Source organism: Heteronotia binoei, chromosome 9 (genome assembly GCF_032191835.1).
Source record: "Heteronotia binoei isolate CCM8104 ecotype False Entrance Well chromosome 9, APGP_CSIRO_Hbin_v1, whole genome shotgun sequence".
Classification (NCBI taxonomy): domain Eukaryota; kingdom Metazoa; phylum Chordata; class Lepidosauria; order Squamata; family Gekkonidae; genus Heteronotia; species Heteronotia binoei.
Genome location: NC_083231.1, coordinates 81,243,372 through 81,270,868, shown reverse-complemented (window position 1 = coordinate 81,270,868; position 27,497 = coordinate 81,243,372). Strand labels below are relative to the sequence as shown.

General features: G+C 42.1%; 1 protein-coding gene across 1 annotated transcript in view; it reads right to left on the bottom strand.

Moving 5' to 3' along the window:
- PRSS12 (serine protease 12) overlaps nucleotides 1–26,486 on the bottom strand; it is an 84,616-nt gene extending 58,130 nt beyond the window's left edge. The window contains exons 1-2 of the mRNA XM_060246863.1: nucleotides 26,043–26,486; nucleotides 4,484–4,622 (exon numbers count right to left, since the gene is read on the bottom strand). Of these exons, the coding sequence (XP_060102846.1) occupies nucleotides 4,484–4,622; nucleotides 26,043–26,433 (530 nt within the window). The 5' untranslated portion in view covers nucleotides 26,434–26,486. The remainder of the gene's footprint in view (nucleotides 1–4,483; nucleotides 4,623–26,042) is intronic.
- Between the last annotated feature and the right edge of the window lie 1,011 nt (nucleotides 26,487–27,497).

The following is a 27,497-nucleotide window of genomic DNA, read 5'->3' as shown; positions in this document are numbered from 1 at the left end:
CTATGCCAAATATTTAGGGCAGTAGGGCAGGCGGCAGATAGTCTCTGCTTAACATCCACAGGTGCCCTTTGAAGACAGGCCGTTTGGCCTTCGCAACAGGGGAGCATCCTCCCTTCTGATAACGAAAGCTGGGAAGACGAGACAACTGCTTGAGACCGTGTGAATAATTGTTTTATTGTGCTTTGCTGCTAGCATAAAATGTAACCAACTGCCAAGAGTCGCCATTACTGTTATTTCGTTACTCTGGTACTGTAGTTCTTCAATAAAGATCCTAACTTGTAACAAGTATTGAGCTCGACTGAAGTTCATCCAAGTCCTGACACACATCCTAGAACCTATAGAAGAGTAGGGGAAATGGTTTAGTTGCAGAGCAGTTGCTTTACATGAAGAAAGTCCCCGATTCAACCTTCAGCATCTCCCATTAAAACAGGCAGGCAGGAGAGGATGTGAAAGACCTTTACTTGACTCTGGACAACCACTTCCAAGCAGCAACCTTGACAGACCAATAGTCTGACTTAGTGTAAGGCAACTTAATGTGTTCAAAAAACATAAATAAGCTGTGTAGGTTGAAGCAGCACAAACCAGTTCCAAGATTTAAACACCCAGAAGGCACAGGGTTTTACAGTGATGAACATAAATGGCATCTCTTCCTCAACCTCTGCATACATTGTACTAAACTGTTACATTCAGGGAATGATAGCAGACATCAATGGGTACTATAGCTAATGCTACCTTTATGTGAAAAAAATCAAAATGACAGTCAGCCCTCCAATTAACAGGAACTCAGTGACAATCTATATTAGTTACACTTTGAGAAAGAAGCAAATAAAAATAATTTTTATATAAACTAAATGAGGAAACTGCAAAAAACACACAGCTGAAAAGATTAGGCAAAACTCCAACCTCCAGATGGGCAGAACTTTGATCTCACCTAATCCATATATTTGTATGAATTGATCTGGCATGGCAGATTAATATTAGACATTATAGAAACAGCTTACTGTCAGTTCAAACTGGCCATCCTTTAAGCGTGGGATAATCTCTAGTTAACGTCACAGTGCAAATATTCTAAATAAACCCTCTAAGGCTTAACAATAAAAAAAAATCTGGGACATGAAAAAATAAAATAGTGACATCACTCTTACTTTGTGGGATAGGCGGGCTAGTTAACATTGAGTAGAGATGGGACTTCTATGCTATTAACAGAAGAATACAGGAAACACTAGACAGCATTGTTTTTCCCATGATAGTTCTGCCATAGTGGGAAAACCCTCTATCTTTTAAATCCTTGTTAAAGTAAAATGCTCTTTCCTGTACTGAATCTAGCTAGCATACTGCAGCATGCATTTGGCTATTTAAATTTATGAAATATTTTTTATTTAGCTTTAGATTAACATGGTTATTTGTAACTGGAAATATGCATAAGCATTTGCCTCTTCCCATATCTTTTTTAGAATAAAAACTGCAGTGAAGAGGGTGTCAATGACAAGACAGAATTAGCAGCTCTTAATTTAATTTCCTCTATCCAGGTGAGCTTTATTTCCTAGAAAATATCTTCAAAAGTCGTAATTGGTTCATTAATCACACTTCTGTGGTGTAACCATAGCAACTTACTAAGTCTGACATTTCATGATACTGATGCCAACTTGTCAAGTAACATGAATTAAAATGTTCATATTTCAGTCTGCCAGGGATTACAATATAGATAATGATGGGAGGAAATCTGCCTAACATTTATACAAAATTCCCTACCATTTTGCATAATAACAAATTAGTTTGATAAGCATGTTTCTGGGCCCCATTTTCTCCAAACAACAAAAGTAACCATAGTGATTAAAAAAAGAAAATGAAACAGACTGTGTATCAGGAATGGAAGTGCAACTGTGAGGGTGGTAGCTTCAACACAGAGCTACACAATTTGCACTCTCTAAGATACATTTTTGTGACAAAAAAAAAAAAACATGGTCAGTGTTAGAATAACATCCTTCCTCTACAAAAACTGAACGATTTTAGCTACTATGAATGTTCCAGGACAGACTGAAAGAACTTATATATGGGAAGCCACATGAAAACAATGTGTTAATAAACATACATTTATATACGTTTCTGGGGCACTGCAGCCAATGATAACTTATCTGCCTGAACAAGCAAGTGTGCAACTAATACATATGGCAAGCTACATGCTGTTTGCATGAGATTTCTACAAAGGAAATAGTAACAGTGTAGGAAATTTGTAATATTTGAAGCAACCACCCATTCCCTATTGTATCTCAAATGCATTTTGTGAACTGGGGTTAACTGCATATTCAAGAATTCTTCTAAATTCAAGGGAAACTATGGGTCAGAAACCAATAGTGAAAGGATGCAATGAAGCAACAGAGGCATCATAATTCTCAGGCTGATATCTCTTGTATCTGCAAGACAGGCACTCCTACTCTATCAATGCAAGTCAACATATGATATTAGAACAATACCTGGCATACATGTATTGAGCACCCTACTATTTTAAAATTTCCATCAGCCCACAAGCCCATTATGTGCCAAAGAAACAGACAACATGTTCCAAGATAAAAGGAGAATTTTGAACAGAAATTACAGAAAGTACAGAGACACTTGAGCTAGGCTGGGATGAGCCAGACTTGGGCAGGTGTTAGCCTCTAAAAAGAAGCACGTCCCAGCTGAACAATGGTGCTTGCAATGTTTTGACATACTACTTTTGTTATCTAACTTTCATGTGTTTTTCTCTCACCTCAATATTTCATCACTTTGTTTGACCCAAGAGTATTTCAAAAAGCACAAATAGAAACAGTCTTATCCTTCTCAGTTGAGGCATGAAACAGTAGATACAAATTATCCTAGTTTGAACCAGTTCCACTATACAAGATACAGCAAGTAGACAATCATCAAAATTATTAATACCAGAAGTTTAGAGGCTAGTCATAATGACACCCACACATGATTAAGTAATCCTCCCTGTACAGGTCACCTACATCGGAATGATATTCATGTAGTGATTTCATATCTGACACCCACAAATGTATTATTTTGGTTTTTTGTACATGGAATGAAAAACATTACACAACATTCCATTCTATTTCTTATTCAGAAATGAGTTTTGTATAGAAGCCTACAATGTATGCAGGATTGCTGTAACAAATCAGACATCAAAAAAATATCAGAAAACCGCTTGAAAATAGCACTGAAAATAAGAACAGTAGCATAATCTAGAAATTCATCTTGTCACTTCTAACAGAGCTGTGTTGGCTATCTATTTGTTACAGGCTCAATTCAGTGCAGGCTATTAATTACCCTTAAAACTCCAAATGGCTTGCAACCAGGAACACTAAAGGACTTACCTACTTGTCAGCTGATGTCGTCTTTTGAAGGCCCTGTTTCTCTAACCCCTGCTATGGAGTGAAATGAATAGAAACTGGGCCTTCTTAGTACAGATGCCATGCCTTCTCCATATCCATCTGCTTGACACAAAATCTTCTGACATCAAGTAAAAAACTTACCTTTTTGCCTAAGAATTTTGAGTGTTGGTAGCCTGTACATCTCTTCGTTGGCAATCCCTATTTAGCATCTTATTACTAGCTACATCACTGCTGCTGTTTTAATGGCCAGCTTTGATATAATGAATGTTTCTGTTTTAGTACTAGTTGGCAGTACCAGACATTACTGGATTTTATGTGTTAATATTTCTGTTATTTTATGACAGCATGTTTTGTGTGTTTTATTAACAGTCATGAGAGCCATTCAACTACGAGTGCAGGGAACACATACTTAATAAATAGAAAGAGGGCAAAATGAGCACCAAAGAAAGAATACCAAGGATGGGCAACGGGCTATGGAGAGCAATAAAGAAATATGATATCTTAGACCTCAGCAGCTGAACCCCACATGTTTCTAGGTTCTCCCCATAACCATGAGGTCTAGAAATGTATATTTTTTTAAAAAATGAGAAGGGAAATGGTTGGGGAAGGTTGGGACACTAGGCAGTTGCACAAATAACCTCCACAGAAAACCTAACTCTGGATTCCATTGCTTAGGTCATGATACAATCAATGAAGCAAAACAGAAATGCCTGTATCATCTATACCAAACTAACTAAATGTATGTTGCATATTACCTCTAATCAGATTCTCAACATTTTAAGGTTGAGAAATAATTAAAATAATAAAAGGTAAAAATTAGCTGTCATGCATTTTTACTTTTTGTGTCTCTAGAGAAAATTAAGCTTCCTTGAATCTGAGAAGATAATGTAAGATAAAAATTTTTAAATTTTAAAAAATAAACAAATGATAATCACATTTTTTAGTTTAAAAACCACTGTTTATATTTTCAAAAATATACAGTTCTGGTGATTAATTCTCTAGAAACTTTCTACAGCCACTTGGTTTATGCCCACTTGCAAGGAGGGTGGGATATAAATTGAAGAAAATAAATAATATATAAAGTCACAATCACGAGCAATTTGACTTACCCAAGTTCAAGCTGCTGGCATATCACCGATGCATCATTATCATCCCAGTGACTGCTGCAAATTGTCCCCCATATTCCATTCAGATAAACTTCAACTGTGCCTTCAAACTCATTTTTGCCGCCTCTAAGTCTCACTGACCCTGTTTCAAACAAAAAAATCAAATCTTTCTCACAAACAGATATTGGCACCATTTGTAACAAACCACTTTAGTACAAAAGCCATATTCTTGTTTCAGAACATAGTAAGAGGTTTTCCCCCCTACTGGCATTCTTTGGTAGATTAGGCTAAAACAACTATTCACTGGTACAAGATTTAGCTGCTTGGTATTAAATCTGGCTAACATGAACTGCAGTTTTATGATAGATCCACACAATCCCCCCACAACATCAGTTGACCTTGCAAGAAACATAGTACAAATTCAAAGGAACATATTAATAAATATACTCATGTCCCCCTTCAAAAAGGAAGGAATTGCAAGAAATATTGCATGGGAAGGGGCACTACAGGAGTTATGTCTAAATGTAATTCATACACAGGGCCAGCAGGACAGGCTGGGAAGTGCTCTGGACCTCTCTGGACCTTTGAGAAGATTCAGTTGTCTATGAACCACATATTTTATCCCATTTCTTCCTATAAACCTCAAAGCATTCCATATTAATCATTAGTACACATAAAACAACATTTGCATTGAAAAGAAAATCCAGACAAAACAATACTAAATGAACACAATAAATGTGTATGAATAAAAACATTTCATAGCATCTCCTACAAACAGATCAAGGTTTGTTCCCTATAGAGGTAATTCCATAATAATGTGGCAACTACTGAAAAAGGTAAAGGTACAAATTCCAGTTTACCCTTATCTCATTGCTGGAATTTAAAGGGAAAGTTGGCTTGAAAAAGGTGTTGACGGCTTTCACACCCACTGTTAGTGGCTTACTGCTCCAACTCCTGCCCAGTAATTCTCCACATCACATTATTTTTATTTTATTATGTTATTTATAGTCCACCTTTCTCACAGAGATTCAAAATTGATTACACAGAGCAAGTTTATACAATCAACAGGATGGGATATCTAATAGGCTTCCCAACCCTCCCGCCCTGGCGGGGCACCCCAGGATTTCCAGCCTCTTCCCCCGCTCCCCCAAAAAACAAAAGCGGGGGGAGGGGGAAACGGCGCCAAGGAGCGTGGGTCCATGGTGAGCTGCGAATCTGAATTTGCAGAGGGCAAAAAGAGAAAGAGGTGTGCATACGTAAGAAAGAGGTGTGCGTGTGTGTGTCAAGCGGCATGCGCAGGTTTCTGTCGCATGTGCAGTGGCTCCGTTCGAGAGTGCGCGCCGTGGCGTTGAGGTGCAGGCTGAGGGAAGGCGGGCCGGCCGGCTTGCGGTTGTCTGGCCTCGGTCTGTGGCAGCGGCGGCGCCCGCAGGACGTTCCGAAGCCCCCGGGGCTATGACCTGCTTCCCTGGCTTCCTCAGCGGCGGCTCTCCCTGCACCGCCCTCCGCTCCCTGTTCAAATCCTCGCAGCGGTGCCAGCAGCATCACCACCATCAACGGCACTTCACCGCCCGGCGGAGGCGAGGAAGAGAAGCTTAGACGTTAAGGTGAAGCGCCGTTGATGGTGATGATGATGCTGGCGCCGCCGCGAGGATTTGAACAGGGAGAGGAGGGCAGCGCAGGGAGAGCTGCCGCTGAGGAAGCCATGGCACCTCAGCACGGATGCTTCCTCCGAGCTCCCCTCGAAAGCCGCCAGCAGGGGGTTCCGCCCCTCTCGGGTGGTGGTGGTGGCCAAGACCACCCGTTATGAGTTCGAGCAGCAGCGGTACCGCTTCACCGGCCTCTCGGAGGAGGACCTTAAGCAGCTGGTGAGCGGCCTTCCTTGGGTTGACCCAATGCAGAGGTAGCCAAACTGTGGCTCAGGAGCCCCATGTGGCTCTTTCGCACATATTGTGTGACTCTCGAAGCCCCCACAGCCTCATTAAAACTAAAGTTACTTTCTTTCCACCTCCCTCCCCCTCCATCTATTTGCATCCCTTCCTTGTCTTGCAGCTCTCAGACATCTGACGTTCATGGCTTGCAGCTCCCAAACATCTGATGTTTATTCTATGTGGCTCTTGCATTAAACAAGTTTGGCCACCCCTGACCCAGTGCGTGGGGTGGTGGTAGAGTCCTCAGGTGCTTTGTGGGGAGGGCTGTACCACCTCAGAGAACAAGTGCATGATAGCAGTTGGGGGATGATAGCCTAGACAAAAAGTGGAGGGGGTTCTTTACACACACAAAAATCTGGACTGGAGGGTTTCAGTCTCTTCTCCCTGGGCTGCTGGTTTTGTGTTTGCAGAAAGTCCCTTTTTCTGTGCAAGGAGGAGCATTCAGAAACAATACCATCTCATTGGACTACTGTGTGGTCCCTTTAATTGTGATGGACAGAACTCCCTTTGGAGTTCAATTGTGCTCCTAGCTCCACCCCAATGTCTCCTGGCTCCACCCCCAAAGCCTCCTGGCTCCACCCCCAAAGCCCCCAGATATTTCTGGAATTGGACTTGGCAACCCTAATATCTAATAAGATTTGTATTGCATAAATCTGAATCCAGAACTGAAGCAAAACATTACTACTAACATTAAATGATGCAAACATTGCACAGTAGGATCATACTCATAACAAAAGGCAATACAAGCTATACATAATAAGAACATAAGAGAAGCCATGTTGGATCAGGCCAATGGCCCATCCAGTCCAACATTCTGTGTTACACAGCGGCCAATATATATATATGTGTGTGTGTGTGTGTGTATACATATATACATACACACACACACAAAAAAAAAAACATATACATACATATATACTGTGGCTAATAGCCACTGATGGACCTCTGCTCAATATTTTTATCCAATCCCCTCTTAAAGCTGGCTATGCTTGTAGCCGCCAGCACCTCCTATAGCAGTGAATTCCACATGTTAATCACCCTTTGGATGAAGAAGTACTTCCTTTTATCCGTTTTAACCCGACTGCTCAGCAATTTCATTGATGCCCATGGGTTCTTGTATTGTGAGGAAGGGAGAAAAGTACTTCTTTCTCTACTTTCTCCATCCCATGCATAATCTTGTAAACCTCTATCATGTCACCCCGGAGTCTACGTTTCTCCAAGCTAAAGAGGCCCCAAGCATTTTAACCTTTCTTCATAGGGAAAGTGTTCCAAACCTTTAATCATTCTAGTTGCCCATTTCTGGACTTTCTCCAATGCTATAATATCCTTTTTGAGGTGCGGTGACCAGGATTGCACACAGTATTCCAAATGAGACCGCACCATCGATTTATACAGGGGCATTATGATACTGGCTGATTTGTTTTCAATTCCCTTCCTAATAATTCCCAGCATGGCGTTGGCCTTTTTTATTGCAATCGCACACTGTCTTGACATTTTCAGTGAGTTATCTACCACGACCCCAAGATCTCTCTCTTGGTCAGTCTCTGCCAGTTCACACCCCATCAACTTGTATTTGAAGCTGGGATTCTTGGCTCCAATGTGCATTACTTTGCACTTGGCCACATTGAACCTCATCTGCCACACTGACACCCACTCACCCAGCCTCAACAGATCCCTTTGGAGTGCCTCACAGTCTTCTCTGGTTCTCACCACCCTGAACAATTTAGTGTCATCTGCAAACTTGACCACTTCACTGCTTAATCCCAACTCCATGTCATTAATGAACAAGTTAAAGAGCATGGGACCCAGTACTGAGCCCTGCGGCACCCCATTGCTTACCGTCCTCCACTGTGAAGACTGCCCATTTATACTCACTCTCTGCTTCCTATTAATTAGCCAGTTTTTGATCCACAAGAGGACCTGTCCTTTTACTCCATGACTCTTGAGCTTACTAAGGAGCCTTTGATGAGGGACTTTATCAAAAGCTTTCTGGAAGTCAAGGTAAACAACATCTATTTGGTCCCCTTTGACCACATGTTTGTTCACCCCCTCAAAGAACTGTAACACGTTAGTGAGGCAAGATCTTCCCTTACAGAACCCATGCTGAGTCTTCCTCAGTAACTTGGGTTCATCAATGTGCCTACTCATTCTGTCCCTGATAATGCTTTCTACCAACTTTCTCAGTATTGAAGTCAGACTGACTGGCCTGTAATTTCCCGGGTCTCCTCTGGAACCCTTTTTAAAGATGGGGGTGATGTTTGCTACCTTCCAGTCCTCAGGAACAGAGGGAGATTTCAATGAAAGATTACATATTTTTGTCAGGAGATCCACAAGTTCGACTTTGAGTTCTTTCAGAACTCTTGGATGTATGCCATCCGGACCTGGTGACTTATTGGTTTTTAATTTGTCAATCAGTTGTAGGATCTCTCTTGTCACCTCAATTTGACTCAGGTCTTTCAACACCCCTTCCAAAATTAGTGGTTCTGGAGCAGGCAAACACTTCTCATCTTCCACAGTGAAGACTGAGGCAAAAAATGCATTCAGCTTCTCAACCATTTCCCTATCCTCCTTCAGTAATCCTTTTACCCCCTTGGTCATCCAAGGGCCCCACTGCCTCCTTGGCTGGTTTCCTGCTTCTAACATATTTGAAGAAATTTTTATTACAATATACAATAGTACAAATCACATTGCTTACTACAGTGTAATAAAAAAATATGACTGAACAACTCTGGCAGGACATGGTTAACAGTCTACTACCACAGAAATAAGCTTTCTAGAATTTCTTTTTAAAAAGTTTCTTTTAACGGAAAAGACCACAGCAGATACTCCTACATTAATTCTATATTTTAAAAATATTTTCTCTAATTATATCTGGTTTAAGAGAATTAAAAAACAATCGCATAGATTGCATAGCTTTTGCAGTGACCCATATAATATTATATCATGACACAGATGCCAGAAGTTTATTTCAGGCCAAAGAATGCATTTGTTCATACTTGACCATAACTAAACACTGCTTTGCAAAGCTCATGCGAATTTATGGTCTATACTTCCTTCTCTTGTCTCCAAAAGAATTAAATAAACATCCTCCCTACCCTTCCATATTGTAAAAGTCATGACAAATATATAAAGTGAAAATGTTCCGCACATAAAAAAGAAGTCTGGTAATAGATTTTAGCTTCATATTGGATTTTTTATAGTAATATAAAACATTTTTGTGTGCCAACCATACTCTATTATACAATGAATAGATTACAAACATGAATCATGGAAAAGCCTAATAAATGGCACAAGATAATATGAAGCATGGTAAAGTTCCTACAGTGAAAGCATTCCCTTATAAAAACAGATATGCAACACATATGAAGACTGTCAGTACACTTACAAATACTACTTTGTGCATGTGTAGTCTGCACATTGTATTTTGCATAGAAGGGCACTGTATGCAGTTCTTGGTTATGTACAGGGGTGATTTTTTGCAGTTCTTTCAGAAAACTTCGGAGAGTCTCCTGTGAAATAGGCTCTTTTAGAATGACTGGAATGCTCTGTAAAATACAACTTTAGTCACTCAGAATGTTAAGTAATATTTTATATCCGAGGATGATAATTCCTATGTATTCTGTAAATAGATACAACATATACTTAATGCAACTATTTTGGTCAGAATATGCTGTGTGCATGAAATGGTAAAATATTATCGGACAGTTTTTAATGCCACACATTTTAAGCCAAATATTCTTGCAACAGCTCCAATACAGTCTGACCTGATAGTGGGACAGCAGTGCCCCATGCCACAAAGATGCCAACAGGATGGAGGAGAAAGTGGAAATGGCAGCAGTTGTGGCCAGATCTGGGTTCCAGTCTACTGACCAGTTGGGTAGCAGGAGCATGGTGCAGCTTCTGTCCTCCAGGGAAAGGCTGGACAAGTGTGCAATTGCCCAAGGATGCAAGCCAGTGGCAGCCTTTTGGGTGTGTGATGGCAGTGGTGGGCACTGACAGACCAATAGAAAACATGGGAGCAACTGGACTGGCATTGGAAAGAGAGGCAGAGAAAAAAGGGAGAGCAGAAGGAAAGCAAGGGGGATAAAGTGAAAGGAAGATTCAGAAGGTGGTGAGGGGAGCTAGTATACAGTTAGCCTGCAGGGGACTGGATCTAGGAAGCCCCCCCCCCTCCGAAAAATGTAGGTTTTTAGAGGCAAGAGCAGCAAGCAATGACCTAGATGATGCTGACTGTTGGCCAATGTATTTAAAATGTCATCAATAAAAGAATAAGCAGAGAATCTGGTCTCTGAAGTCATATGTGAATCAATGAAAAGGAGCTCTCAATGTGCCCCTCTCCAGAGTGGGACCACAATGCTATTCAATCCTAATATGGCTTTATGATACTGTTTCTGTCCAAATAACATATTTCTTTAGTACAAAATTTGTGTTTTCTATTTTCAACTTTTAAAACCTTTTTTTAAAATGCATGTGCTAAGGTAGCAAGACATGAAGCAGTTTATAGCTCACTCTCTCTAGTACTGGGTATATTTGCAATTCTGCTTGTAGAAAACTAAGACAATCATACTACTAAATTTCATAAATATGCCAAGTAGTAGAATTTCATATGAAAAGTTACATTCTATTCACTTTATGTATTTAAAGGAGTAAAATGAAAGTATATATTACATATATTTCAATTTTTCCAAGCATTAAAAAAATTAACCAATGGCTTCAACATTTCCAGAAATTTTACATCTCTAGAGAGACTGGAAGCAGCTTTCAATTTGACTATTCTGTTTCATTTCATGGTAGAGATCACTCTTTTTATATCATTTTATAAGGCCTACAGTTGCATATAGAAGACCAAAAAATCTGTACAAACACAGCCACTTTATCAGATGCATGAAGTGTTACATCCAGTAGGCAGAGATATTTTTACACTAGAAAAAGAAGAAGGAAAGAGGGAGGAATTATTTCAAAATAACTCTTACGGCTCAAATGGTTGTCTGGTCAGTGCTCAGAGGACCATGTGCAGCTTCTACATCAAAATATGTGGCTATGTGGCTATATCCCCCAGAGAGCACTAAGATCTAGCTCCCAAAATCTTTTAAAAATCCCTGGACCAAGGGAGGCCAAACTGAAAACAACTTCAGAGCAGGCCTTCTCAGTAACGGCTCCTCATTGGTGGAACCAACTACCAGCGGAGGTTCGAGCCCTACGGGACTATAATCAGTTCCACAGGGCCTGCAAAACTAGCCTTTTTCAAATGGCCTATAAGACTGAATACTGAAATGACACCTAGCCATCTGATATACATCTAATGTTCGCATTAGATGGTTTTAACTAATTATTTATTATTTATTTATTTAATGTATTTTAATGTATTTTACCGTATAATGTATTAAATGTAATCATGGTACTTCCATGTCTGTGAGCCACCCTGAGCCTGCTTCGGCGGGGAGGGCAGGATACAAATAAAAATTATTATTATTATTATTATTATTATTATTATTATTATTATTATTATTATTATTATTATTATTATGTGTTTGAGGTGGGGTTTTTTAGTGTTGCTACTTGAAGAAAGCGATGTATATGAGGATGGTTGGATAAATTGTTCTCAGTTCTTGGTAGGACTGATGATAGGGTGGCTACCTGCCTTCTGAGCATAGAAGAACTAAGACCCAAAGACAGGCCATCCTGTAGGAAAGCTAATATTGACTCAAAAGATGGATTAAGAATATCCACATTTTTTCTTTTACACCATCTAATGTAAGCCTTCCAAGAGGTTTTGTCTATTTGGATGGCCAACTGTTTCATGGAGACTAGTAGGATTTCTGTCACCTCAGGAGAGTACTCTAGACTTAGGAAATTGCACTGTTCGATTTCCAGGTGGTCAAGCACAACCACTCCAGATGAGAGTGCCATATGGGTCCCTATCATAGCATGTCTGGGACATCAGGAGCTCTAGAGGAGAAGATACCACCTTCTTTTAGAGCAGGGGTGTCAAACTCATTTGTTTGGCATGCCATATCTGACATAAATGGGACTTTGTGGGGCTGAGCCATACATGTCCTAAAATGTAATGCCAGATAGCAGAATTATAGACTTTATAGAGGACACAGGCCAACACAATTAAATATATCAAATTTTTAACTTAAAATATAAACATGCTTAACTCTTGCAATATTTTGTTTAAAATGGAAAGGGGGGATAGTGGGATTTTGCAATGCAATTTCAAAAATAAAACATCAAGAAAAAGCACAAAGATCACAGAAGAAACTTTAAAAATAAAATGCTCTCAACCTGGGAAAACATGAAATGGCAAGGCACTGCAAGCTTCTCTCCCCCCCCCCACCCCAAGTCTACTCAGGTTAGCAATGGCTCTCCAGTGTCATATCCCCCTTTGGCTGTGAGTTCCCAAGTTAGAGTACTCACTAGGCACTAGTTCTCACTCCACTGAGAAGTGACAAAGGTGGCTCAAGGCATCAATGCTTGGTTTGCAAGGACACAACTCCAAGAAGTTTCAGCTGGCCACAAGAACACTTGGAAGTTCCTCTCCATTGAGACACAAAGGAATTGCAAAGAAAACTTGGAGTGGATTTTCGGTTCACCTCTGCTCTGCCCGGAAGCCAGAGTGGGAAATCCATTCCGCATTTTCTTTACAGCTTTGCTTTCAGCTTTGGCCTCTGCAAAGAGAAGGCAGGAGCTGGGAACACCATCGCAGCATTTGGAGTTTCAAAGGCTGAGGACAGGAGTGGGGAGAAGAGAGCCCCACGGACCTGACTGAAGCCCTGGGCAGGACAGTTTGGCCTGCAGGCCGCATGTCTGACACCCATTTTAGATTGTTGAGAATTTGATTGACTGGTCCATAGCATGGCCACCACAATGACCTCCATTTTCTGCTCCTTGATTTTCCATAGAAGTTTGGGAATTACTGGGCAGGGGAGCAAACAAAAAGCCTGCTAGCCATTGTGATGTCAGAGCATCTATCACTTCAGCTCAAGGGTGAAAGAATCTGGTGAAGAAGCAGGGTAGCTGATGGTTAGAAGGGGATACAAAGAGATCCATCAAAGGCCATCCAAAATGGGAGATGATTAGGTGAAACAGGTCTTTCTTCAGGGATCATTCTCCTTTCTGAATGGTGTTCCTGCTGAGCCAGTCTGCCTGTATTTTTGTTATCAACTTGACTACTTCCTTGTGTAGGCCAGATGATTGGGATCGCCCCTACTTGTTGAGATATGCCTTGGCTGACATATTGTCTGTTTGTACTAGTATATGGAGTGGAGCAAAGCACAAAATTCCAGTAAGTTGATAGGAAGTAAAGACACATTGTTGGACCACTGGCCCTGAACCGGTATCCCATCTAATGTCACTCTCCATCCTGACAGACTGGCATTGGTGAAAATCTGTAGTATGTACCCCTTGGAAGAAGTTGGATTTGACCTTCATCAGGACTTGTATGGAAGGGTCTTCCTTTTTTATGATTTGGAATTTAAACGGTTTGAAAAGTAGTTGAAGAGAGCCCGTATTCAGACATCCCCATTGAACAGAGTCAATGTTTGAGATAACTAATCCCCTTGACAGAGTGGCAGGAATCATACACAAGATGTCCTCCATCTCAGAGGGAGAACACTCCTATTAAAAGAGTAAAAGAATTCATTCAGAATGTGCATGGACTATTCCCAAAGCTCTACAAATTGGTATAGTCAGATGAATCTGAATAGTAAGAAGGAACAACTCTTTTTTGTAGCAAGGTAACAATCCCAAATTTCTTCAGTTTCCAATCCTGACAAAATCAAATCTGCATATGAATTCCAACTCAGCCATTTCTTGTTGGAGCCTCCCTTTAAAACTTTTCTGCAGAAATACTGCAACCGGACTGAAGAGACGTCATAAATGGAGGCTATCTCCCTGGCAGCAGACTAGCAAGAAGCTGGCAAAATAGGATTTAAGCAAAATTAGGATTACTTACAAATAGTTGACTAATCAGAATTTTTGCACAAGCCATATTTTAAACAAAACAGGTTTATTATGAAATATGAACATAACCTAGTTTATTTTAAGTCAAATTGTTTGAGTTGTTCACTTATGATGAAATCACAAAGTGCAGTTATTTCTGGTTGCTTCCTTGGAACATAGAACAAAATGGCAACAGTTTGTAAACAGGGAGACACAGCAGATAAAGGATATGTCTTTCTGTTGCACTGTTTGGTTTCTGTAACACAATATTTGTCTTCCTGCATATTTATAAGATCTTGTTCAAAAATCAAGACCTTATGCAGAGTCACAACATTCTTTAAGACTCATCTTCAGAAGAACATGCCAAGCATGCTGAAGAAGTCATTATTGGATAACAGCAACAATCAACATAGACTCAACAATGAAGGTACTGGCTGAATAGAACATCTGTGATTTGATATAAAAACATAACTCAGAAGAGGCATGAAGGAACATACACTAAGACAATCAAAGCAGTGTTTCTCAGATTTTATCATTATGGTCTGAACTTCAGCAAAGTACATCTCTGTCACCATTTCTTTTGTGAATTTCCAAAATAAAGATGACATGAACAGGGCTCCAAAAAACCAGGAACCATTTTTGCTTACAAGGAGATGGTCATGGGACAGCAAAAGCAAAAAAGGATACCCAGGATACTAGAAGATATTAAATATTTATTTGTTTAGGAAATTCATATGCTACCTCTTCAGAGACCTGCTTAAGTTGCTGTTCAGGAAACTTCTGTCTTCTGTGTAGTAACATCAGTGACTCAAGACTCCTGAATAGGCATTTTCCATAAAAGTCAATACGGCAAATGATTTTGTAAATGCTCACCGGGGAGGGGGGGGGATGGTCTACAACCTTTCTAGAAGCCATTTCAATGCATGCCTCCCTCATGAACCTAAACAACTACCCACCACATCACCCCTCCCTCAGTCAAACTCCCCTTCACACCTTTCACATATTACTGCCCCCAAGAAGGCTGGCAAATGTCGTGCCAGATACACTGACACTAAAAGGAGGAAGAGGGATACAGCAAATATATGCATAGTACTCCTGCAGCACACTCCTGCAGCAGTGGCCAAATGCTCCTGCAGCAGTGGCCAAATACCAGAAAGGTACACAGAGCAGCACAATCTCAATATGAACAAAGCAACCCTGGAACACGAGTACAGAGGAAATCACTTCCCTGGAAGGTCAAGGCTCACTCAGGCATGGCATCTGATCCTGATGTGGCTTCTTTGAGGCAGACAGCACTCTAACTCTGGGTACCATGACACACAAATGCAAATACTGCAATGCCCTCAAGTGGAAGGAGGAGCCTTCGGCATGTATTGTAGCAATGGCAAGACGTAGCTCCTCCCTCCTCCCTCCTCCCCTTCAAACCTCTGCCTGACCCTCTCTACAGCCTGCTACTGGACAGCCACCCCAAGCCATGGTGCAAATGGATGATGCGGTCCACAACCCTGTGGAGTTCTTCAACACCCTCAACTCTCCTAGCTTCTCATCCCACAAGCTTCTCCTCAAAGTGGGGGCTCCAGTGATGCTGCTACAGAACCTCAACCCACCCAAATTCTGCAATGGCACCAGACTGCAAGTGAGGGCACTCTACAGGAACGTCATCAAGGCCACACTGCTTACTGGCAGTGCTCAAGGTAAGCTGGTGTTCATACCACGCATACCACTCATACCATCAGATAGCCCCTTTGAGTTCAGGAGGCTGCAGTTCCCCTTCAAGGCCTGCTTTGCTATGACCATCAAAAAATCCCATGGGCAGATGCTGAAGGTGGCAGGAATTGACTTAACAGAGGACTGCTTCTCACATGGGCAGTTCTATGTGGCCTGCTCCGGAGAAAGCTCAGCCAGCAGCCTGGTAATCCTGGCACCTGAGGACAGAACAATCAATGTAGTCTAAAAAGAGGTCCTTCAGTAGAGAAAAAAAAGGTTGTACATATGTTTCACTAATTTTTAAAACTTCAATCTTCTCTTTTGTAGTACTTCAACAAATGTTATATTTCAAATTTCACTTCATCTGTTTTCTCCGTCAACACACCGCACATTATTCAAACACCTTTTGTGAAGGTCAACTACTATACTATTATATTACAAAACCAATTCCAAAAACAAAACACTCTTCCTACAACACAAAAACATTTTATATACATAGCAGTATTATAACTAGATTAAAGGTAGTTAAATACCACAGTGAAGTACAGGTTTCATACTAGTAATGCAATAAAAAAAGCAATCTGCCAACTACACTGTGGCATTTTTAGTTTTAAGAAACATTTGCCAGTATACTAATACTTAGAATTTACTCAACACCAAGCCTCAGATTCAGTGGGAGCTCACAGGAGCGCAGCTCCTGACCCTTTCTGAGAGTTCCACCTCCTTGTCCATTGAATAGTAGATGCAGCTGCATAACAATCCCTGGATGAGCTTCATCACCTATTTTTCTACAAAACAACCCTTGCTCAACACAGTACAGTGCTCAAAGTGCTCTACATACTTTTTGTAAGCATGTGGACAGCCCTACAAGGTAGGCCAAAATCATTATTATCACAGTATAGATGGAGGGCTGGGAAAGAGTGGCTTGCCTGTAACCTAATGAGGGTGTGGCAGAGGCAAACTTTGAGCCCTGGAGGAAAGGAGACTGAAACGCCCTTCACCAGTTGTTGAGACCTGTAGCTGAGCATCTACCTTGTCCCCTTTACAGGCATCTTTAAAGCTTCACCTTACCCAAGGACATGAACCATAGGGTAAGAGACAAAAGGCTCTCACCTTTAGCTCACAACTCGTTTCTCTACTTGCCAAGAACACAGATTCCTAAGTGATATATATTCATCATCAGCTTGAACCAGCTTGCCTGGACTGTGCCACCTGAAAAATCAGTGAGGGAGAGAGAAACATGGACCATCTTATCTCTTCCTCCTTCACTCTTTGCCCATGGACTCTCATTTTGCATTTTCTGTGCAGCACTTGATTGCTTTGTGCTGTCAAGAGAAGTTCTCTGGGGATCCTCAATCTTGACTCAGCATAACTATGTGTCTGAAATCATTTTCTAAGGAACATCTTCAATACAAAACATTTCTTCCTTAAAGAATAAATTCTACATCTTCTTTCAGTTTTTGTTTATTTAAACTGTATTTTTAAGCCACTTTGGGTCCCCAGAGGAGTAAAAGTGTCTAAATAAAAAAAAAATCCTGGATCACAACTCATTGTTTTATTTATACAAGCACCTAGGACAGTTATGCTGAGACACACAAGCAATTTCAATGTTTAGATATACTCAGCTTCTAATTATCAAATTAAAATAGAGCACTGTAGTTCTTTAAGTAACCCCAAACTTTCTAACAACTGAATACAGATAATATTTTGTTGACTTATATCTTATTCCATGACAGAAATGACTACATAGTTCTATATGAGGATTGGGGGTGGGGTTGCTTTCTGCTGATTTCCAACTTGAGTTCATCCCTCTATAATATAAGTACACAATGGAATGAAATGAATTCATGGGTAAATTCTAAACAAACATCATTGCAACTGTAATCCGGGGCACTATAAAAAAATCACACTCCTGTATACTGGGAGAGGCTGGAAAAACGTGTTATGAATGCAAAGAAAGGAAAACTAATCATGCTTAAGACTCATTGAAATCAGCAGAATTTCAATGAAACCAACACAAGGTATTCAATAAGGTAAATAGCGGCATGATCCTAAACATTCCTCATTAGGACTGATCATTACTGAGCTAACTTTAAGAAACCCTAGTTTGGAATACATTTATTTAAGACTCCAAAATTTCAGTGGGGCTAACATGTGCTTAACTTTCTGGACTGCATCCAGAGACTGTAATGTGATGTCTCCAAAAGCCAATTCATTTTGTTTATATTCAGCCTGGCAATTAGAGCCCCACTGGATCTCCCCCAAGTCAGAAGCACTTGATACCTCCTGTTACCCTTTACAGAAGGTTATGTTACACTTTCCAGTACAAGCTGGAAAGGGGTGCTGATTAGATTTATTCTGTTAACACTTGCCATACACTGTGGTTAAGCATGAGTGGGTGGGTGACAGAAAGAACAAAAAGAAACTCTGATTTCAGCAGAGCACATCAATGTGTGCTATTATACAGATGAGCATCAAATTATTCTCCAAATTCTATATAAAAAATGAGTTATTACAAAGATTTCAGGTTTTCACAGCTGGTAACATCATTATGGTTTGTAGAATCTTTCGGGCTCAAGTGCCATAAACCAATTGCCCTTTCATCACACCCCCTCCAGCCTAGAAATAGCAGCTCTCCAGCAGCCCTGGCCCCACTCAATGCACAGCAGCCAAGGTCAGAGCGCCTGCTCCGGCTGCAATGCCACTGAGGATGTTCTCCACAGCTGAGAACGAAACGTCTGGAAGGAAAACTTTCTCCAGTAGAACATGGCACTTGAACCCGAAAGATTCTACAAACCCTAATGAGTTATTACACATTTGAAGCTCCTGAAATCTGGAAGTCCCAGAGCAATGTACATACCACCACCTATGCTCTTATCCGCAAAGGTTCCTTTATAGCATTATAGCTTATCTCTTTATTGATCAATGGGTTCCTTGTAAACAAAATACAAGAAATGACTTGTGGAATTTGTCTTGTGTATTGCCTGGATGGGAATAATCAGAGAGATTCATGTTGCAAGATACTAATGACTTCCAAAAAGCTGACATAAATACATACAAGTAATTACTTCCATATGTAATTTTCTTTCACCATGTATTATTTTAAAACATTTTTCTAACATTTATTTATGTATAGAATATGCTGAAATGAAAAGGTGTCTTCCACATGGGAATGGGATTTTGTGGTTTTCTCATTGTGGTTTAGCTGCAGGAAAAAGCTTGGCAGAAATGAGGCCTCCACATGGTAAGCCTCCCTGAAGTTTCCCTATCCCAGTCCCCTGGAAGTGGCCATCCCACCTCCCCTAGGCCACAAGGGCTTCCACAATTTTTTAAAGAGGCACTAAGTAATGTTATATTGATGTACCATAGCCACAAGAGTTGCAGCAGGTTCTCTGAATTTCCAGCTCTCACCAAAAGACAGTGTCCAATACATTCCATTGTGAAGAAATACCATTTTCTTTATATCGCCACAAGAGGGTTACTTTTTTTTTTTTAATGAAAGCCAGAAATTCAAAGAACCTACTGCACTGCTTACAATGGTAGATTGATGTAACAATATTATAGTGCATTACAAGCTCTCCAATGGTGGGACGAAGAAATGGCTGCTGCAGAGACTAGGTCAGGGAATAAGGCTGTCATGTGGGTGGGGAAATCCAGATTTTCCCACCCACACAGCTGCTATCCAAGCTTCTCCAAAAATTTCAGAGCAAAACAAGTTTGCGAAAGATCAGGAAAGACCCCTGGAGTTGCATGAATGCCCCATGATGGAACAGGAATGCAGAAAAAAAAAACAGCTTCCCAAAGTACTGAACTTGGGGACGATAAACCATGAAAAAGACCCCAAAGTTGCATTCTTGCTTCCTCAAGAAGTGTATTCAGTTCTGAGAATAATAGCTGAAGAACTGAAGCACATCATGTTTATACCAAGATAGATGAGTAAAGTGAATCATCAGACAGACATCTGGAGATGCACTTCAAGTCTGTTGTGAAAGGAAATGTTTACAGGGAGTGACTTGGATTACCACAAATAAATGTGATGTCATGGAATGCAGCTGTGCTGACGAAACATACAACTCGTCTATTCTTGAAGGACCAAATGATGAAGTTCTGATTTTAAAGACTTGTTCATACAGGAGCCATGAATGAGATGCATCAGGGTAAGAACCCACTGGATGGTCATATCAGGTAGCAGTTCTCCCTCCAGAGATTTTCCCCTTGCTACCCTCCCACAGTGCCAACCATTTGCTTATTTATTTTTGCCTTGGTGATTCCTTTCTTTGGGAGCAAAACACCCCATTAGAAAATTTCAAAGAGCTGGATTTTCTTTGTTTCTGCTGCTCCAAGGCTATGAGCAAAATGCTGCCAGAAGGAAGATGAGTGAGCAAGTCAGTGGACAGAGGGCTAGAGTGGGGTCTCTACGGGTGTCTTCAGCTAGCTGCTATAGCCACAGAGTCTTATTACCAAGTGCCACCTTAATCAGGGGCTCCTGTATAAACTAGTGCTTAGTCAACTGAAGTATGGATGGTCACTCTGCAGCTTAAGCAGCATAAGGGAGGTTCTCCTAGAAAGGAAACAAGTTTGCCTGGAGCACATAGTCAGGCCTGGACTGCTGCCTATCTCTATGCTAAACTGTTGCCTACTGTGCTGGAATTCCATGCAAGACTGGGCCAATTCCTATCTGGTAGCCATTTATGTTTGGTTCTTTTCCCCCTAAGGAAAGCCTGTCCTGTCCTGTCAGTACACTCTGCTCTAGAAGAACTGCTGACTTCTTTTAGTTTCAGCCTCAAAGTCTTTTTGCCTTCATAGTATTGTTTTAATTAAGTCAAAGTTCATGTCATACTGTAGGAAAGGGGTTGGGTTTTGTCAGATATGTCAGATGCTCATCACAGACCTGACTGACTGTTACATTAGTTCCTGTGGATGGAAAAAGGTACTTAATGTGTGATTTTATTCTTGACCCTTGTTGTTCTGAACCAACCACACTCATTATGGATGTTGAGTCAGAGCCACCTAGGATATCCTTTATAAAATACTGTGCACAATGTTTAAGTATTGAATTTTGAATTAATATTGTATGCTGCATACTACACTCTTATATGCTTGGAAGGTTTTTGCATTATGGTTTTAATTTTACTAAATGGTTTCAAATTTGAAACATTTTTTTCCTTTTCTCTCAAATTATGGTGTTCTTGCCAGTCATCCCCCCACTGAACCCAGTGAGAATGGAAGTCGTAGGAAAAGTTTCTATTCTCCAAAATTCCCTAACACCTATTTTGCAGCTCAATATATTAGAGGCAGCTATATCAGCAGCGTGTGTATGCATGTGCAATATGCATATCCTCACTATAGGCTATCCTTTTAATTTTGTGCTGGGTTTTGTGGAACACAAGCCTAGAAATACTACATTAAAGAATGCAAGTCTATTTACACACTTCATTAATAGCCTGCCTTTCTCCTCACTAATACTCCCTCTAAACCAAAGGTGTCAAATATGCAACCTGGGGTCCAGATCAGGCCCCCGGAGGGCTTCTATCAGGCCCCCGAGCAACTGTCTCTTGTCTGCTTCCTTCTCCCTTTCTCTTGCTTCCTTCTGAATCTCAACTTGCTTTGCAAGACTTGCACAACCGCACAGGAGCTACAGAGTGAAACCTCGATTTTCTCCATTGGTTGAGACTCCTCCCCCTCCTGGTCCCCTGGGGAGGGAGGGAAAGAGCCAGAGCTTCCTTTGCCCAGTTCCCTGGATCCCATGGGAGAAATACAAAGAAAGCACCTTTAAGACCAAAAAGAGCTTATGTTTTACGCATGCTTTATTTTAAGGGGGGGTTTTTAATTAAAAAAAATTTAGTCATGTTTGTCTGTGACCTTTCAAAAGTTTATATCTGTTACCTAATCTTAAATAGGAATACACATGGCCCAGCCCAACACAGCCTGGCCCAACAAGGTCTAATTTATGTCAGATCCAGCCCTCATAACAAATGAGTTTGACACCGCTGCTCTAAACTGTGGAGTCCTGTGAGCAAAAATTCTACTTTGTGAGCTATTGGCATTAAAGTTGTGACCTACTGCATAAATTAGTTTGCTCTGGGGCTGTTTTTCCTGAGCTAAGACAAAAACGCGTTAGCCAGAGGCTGAAAAACTGTGAGCTAGCTCAGCTTAGAGGTAACACTGCTCCTCACCTCTATTTTATTCTCACATCGGCCCTGTGAGGTTAGTATCATCCAGCAAGCTTCCACAGCAGAGCAGGGCTTTGAACCTAGGTCTCACGGATCCTAATCTGACATTCTAACCATTACTGGTTTATACATACTAGTATTAAACCTAATCCTTCCTATTCACTGCCAACTAAAATAGTTCAACTTTGAAAGGTAATACATAAACCATGGTTCCCCACTGTGGTGCCTATTTTTACTTGTCCAGGCACCCACCAAGCTCTCCAGAAAGTAGATGGAGCCATTGAAGGACGGAGCTTGCAATCAGCTATTCTAATCCAAATGAAAGGGTTTTCCATAGCTGCGATAGCTACTATAACCACCAGAGGATCAGGAGGACCAGTAGGCATTCAGGCTTCCCTTACTATATGGTTCCATTCCCCTTTTCCGGTTCTCCCTATTATTTCCTTTTCTCTTTCTCCCATTCTCCAAGACTTTCATTTGCTTCTTTTTATTCCCCATCTGAGATTCTCCTGCAAAGCCAGTTGGGAAGCAGTGTTTCATTCTACCTCCTAGAGCAGTCATTTTGGGGTGACATTCACAACACCATCTGAAAATTTCAGAAATGCCCACAGGCTCAAAAAGGTGGGATACCCTTGGAAGCACTACCTAACTAGGTAAGAAAAATCCTATGCATGGTTATAGGATAGGGGAGACTTGTCTGGGCAGCAGTATGTGCGAAAAGGATCTAGGGGTCTTAGTGAACCATATGCTGAACATGAGTCAACAGTGTGATGCGGTGGCTAAAAAGGCAAATGCAATATTGGGATGTATTAACAGAAGAATAGTGTCCAGATCACGTGAAGTGATGCCTGCTCTAGCAAGACCTCACCTGGAGTATTGTGTTCAGTTTTGGGCACCACATTTTAAGAAGAATATAGACAAGCTGGAACGGGTCCAGGGGAGGACAATGAAGATGGTGAGGGGTCTGGAGACCTATGAGGAAAGGTTGAAGGAGCTGGGGATGTTTAGCCTGGAAAAGAAGTGGCTGAGAGGTGATATGATCACCATCTTCAGGTACTTGAAGGGCTGTCATATAGAGGATGGTGTGGAATTGTTATCTGTGGCCCCAGAAGGTAGGACCAGATTGAACAGGTTGAAATCAAATCAAAAGAGTTTCCGGCTCAACATCAGGAAGAACTTCCTGACCGTTAGAGCAGTTCCTCAGTTGAACAGGCTTCCTTGGGAGGTGGTGGGCTCTCCTCCTTTGGATGTTTTTAAACAGAGGCTGGATGGCCATCTGACAACAATGCAGATTCTGTGAATTTGGGGGCGGGGGTATTTGTGAATTTTCTGCATTGTGCAGGGGGTTGGATTAGATGACCCTGGAAGTCCCTTCCAACTCTATGATTCTAAGTTGCCTAGCAGTTTCCCCAGAGGGCCAATCCTCATCTATCCTGAAGCCAGCAGTAGGTGGGGAAAAGCAGAGTCGGCCAATGCAATGCAAGAGCAGTTAATTGGTGGTTTGGCACCACAGTCCCACCTAGTCCCAATCAATGAGGGAGCTCAGATTTGCCAAGACAAAATAGCTTATATAAAGGTAAAAGTGCAACTGTGCAAGTACCAGATGTTTCCGACTCTGGGATGACAATGCATAACAACATTTTCATGGCAGACTTTTTACGGGGTGCTTTGCCATTGCCTTCTCCAGATATAGACAGACAGACAGATGGGATATAGGATATCGTAGAATGACTGAAAACAGCCAGAAGAGATTGACTGGGAATGCTACTTCTTGGTGACAAACTATATCTGACAATAAATCCCTTGCAGTATTTGTGATACATAATTCATTCCATCACTTTCTCATCAAAATGTTTTGGAAAATGGAATCTAACTGAATTTAGCTGAATTTGCAGATTTCTTAGAAGTTTCACAGGAGAGGAGCAGGCAAAAGGAGAGTGGGTTTTCTTCTTCTTTTAAATAAATAAATAAATCCCCATTTCCATCTCCCAACTTATCCATGGATGCTTCTTGTTTCATTTCTACTTAAGTCCAGTCTTGATAGTTCAGGGTTCAGATCTGTGTGCTGCTACCAGCTGCTATCATTCTAAACCAGCATGAAGGCAATGTGCATGTGTAACTTTCATTTCCAGTTGGATATTAGTGGTTAGTAGGGGATCATTTAAGAGCCCTATGGCACAGAGTGGTAAAGATGCAGTACTGCAGTCCTAAGCTCTGCTCACGACCTATTCGATCCCGGCAGAAGCTGGGTTCAGGTAGCTGGCTCAAGGTTGACTCAGCCTTCCATCCTTCCAAGGTCGATAAAATGAGTACCCAGCTTGCTGGGAGGAAAGTGTAGATGACTGCGGAAGGCAATGGCAAACCACCCCGTAAAAGAGTCTGCTGTGAAAACATCATGATTTGATGTCACCCCAGAGTCGAAAATGACTGGTGCTTGCACAGAAAATTACCTTTACCTTTTTAGGGGATCATTTAAATAAATTTTCTACATACTTTGAGGGTCTTCCTGCCCTTCTGTTATGCTGTAAACACTGGCAAACACACATAGATGCATTTATATAGCTCTCTAAATTGTATCACATCATACTACATCATAACTAGCTTTTGCACACCTCAGTCAGTCATCTTCAAAAGAGGCCAGAATTCATCAGCCATACTGACATCTAATATTTAGAATAAAGTGAAGGTTACAGACCCGTAGAACTGGTAACAGTGACCGACCAAGCACATATAAGTTCAAGAAAAGATTGCAAAACCCCAACAGTATATACATATATACCATACATCACTAGAAGAAAATGCTCTCTCACACACACACACACCCTACCAACCAGTAAATGCAATTAACAGAATCCAAGAGTCAGCACATACCAATACAGTCCAGACATACACAGTCAACACTCAAACACATCATTAAGAACATATATAAATGTCTATGCATTAACACCAGTAGATGTATCCTCCAAGACCACACCTCAGGTGCATCTAAATCCATTCAAAATCATAATCCATAAATTATAAGTTTTAATTATCTGTGAGCAGACATCAAGGGTTCATATTTAATCTTTAAAGCAGGATGTTTTTTTAAAAATAAATCATACCAAAAATGCTCACCAGTCTACTTACAAGCACACATCAAGTACTTAAAGTACACTTACTACCACACACACATCAATCTCTGTAATAATATAAAAGCCCAAAAGTAAACACCTATGTCTAGCAACCAATAAGGATGATACAACCAATAGGACTTTCAAAAACCAACATTTCTTAGTCCAAGTCTCAGGTCTTCCACTGATGGCCCAAGACAGCTTGCACCAGTGACATCCCTATTCATGGAACAAAGTTGCACCTTTAAGACAAGCGAAGTTTTATTCAGAATGATAAGCACACTTCATCAGACAATAGGATGGAATGGCAAACTGTCCTAAATATAGAGAAAGTGGGCAGTGAATTAGTATGCAAAAGCATGGAGATGTTTATTAGCAGATTAAAAGAAGCTCATTTGGGGATCTATCCCTATTCAAGTTTCTTTTACGGGGGGGCGGGGAGCCTGTACTGTGCCCTTAGTGCAGCCTTATCTACATTGTTTTAAAGCTGTAATCCGCCTGGAGTATCAGCGAAAAAGACGGCATAGAACCGAAGTGAGTGAAACCAGGTTAGAACGCTTGCCATAGCCGAGAAGCAGCCGGAATTGCGGCCGTTCTCTCGCGTTTTAGGCAGGGCTGAGAAAGGCAGCACCTCTACCAGCTAGCCACAGCAGCACCCGCACCCCTTGCCCGCGCCCCCTGGGTGGACGCTCTGGCTCACCCTGCCTGCAGTCGCAGTAGCCCCAGTCGACCCTGCCGTGGCTGTTCCTGTAGAAGCACCAGGGCCTGCTCCGGCCGTCGGGGTTCCTGCAGAAGTTGCGCTCCCCGCGCAGCCCCCTGCCCTGCGGCGTCCTCTCCAGGAAGGTGGGCACGTCCGCCCAAGGCAAGCACTCGGCGCCCGACTCGGTCACGTTGACGAAGCGCCCGCCGCCGCTGGGACAGCCGCCGCCGCCGCCGGGCTGGTGGTGCTGTAAGGGGAGAGGCGGCTGAGCCCGGGCAAAGCCCCGAGGGACGGAGGGAGCTGAGCGACCCGGTTGGGAAGTGCCCGCCTCGGAGAAGGTCCCTGAAAGCACCGCCGCCGCTGCCGCCAGCAGGACGCGGGCGAATGTCATGGTGCCCGCCTGGCGTGCTTTGGTCCATCGCTCCTGGGCTCTGCCGCCCTGGCTGGGAACAGAGAGGGCGGGGCCACCGCGGCCCACTCAGCTTCCCCTCCCCTCCCCGCCGCCTCGTGTCCTGCGCTCCGGCGTCAGCGCCGCGGGTCGAGGAGGGCCCAGGGGTGCTTCTTCCCTGTGGGGCCGGGCTGCTTTGTCCGTCTTTAACAGCAGCCGAAGTCTGGCAGGCAGAAAGTCAACCGGGAACGCTTTGCTTCTTACTGGCTCCAAGCTTAGACTGTCCCTAAACGTTCCGGAATGCCTTGCCGGGCGTGGGGATCGCTAGCAGCCGTGCGGGGAGGCGCAAGACAGGGACTGATCAGTTGTAGGGGTTAGGCGGTGATGAGCGCGAGCTGTGTCTTTTATTTAAAAAACTCAAATAACACATTTATTTACACTTTTTTAAAAAAAAAACCTCTGCTTTTCTTTCCGATGGGGAACCAAAGTGTGTTAGAATATAGTGGTGGTGCCCTGCTTTTCATTCTCACAACAACCCTGTGAAGTAGGTTAGGCTGAGTTGTGATCGGTCCAGGGTTATCTCCAGCAGGCTTCCCTGGCAGAGCGGGGAGTCAAACGTGGACCTCCCGGATCCTAGTCCAACATTTATTTTTAGATTTTGTTGTGGACCTGCTTTTTCTTTAAGCAATGAGCACAGGCATTCGCCACATACGGTACTTTAGAGGCAGTCTTGAGTTTGCATGCATATTGACCTCCAAGATGCGGAGGCGGGGTGTGTTGTGTGTAAATTTTCGGAAAGCGCTAGGCACTCTTGTTTAGCCCTGAGAGACTCTGCAAGGAGCAGGGAGAAGAGACGCCTATTCCAAAGAGATGAGCTCGAAGACTTGTAGCTTTTTGCCGGAGCAGAATCCCTAGGAACGGTTGTGAAGGGGAGGAAGCTTCTCCAGCTGACTTGGAAGACTCTTCCACTTTCACGCGTTTAACTACAAGCGGCAATCTGCAGGCTGCGCAGAAGCAATACTTAGGAGGACTCGCCGGTTGGCTGGCAAGCTGCGGCTGAGAGTGCA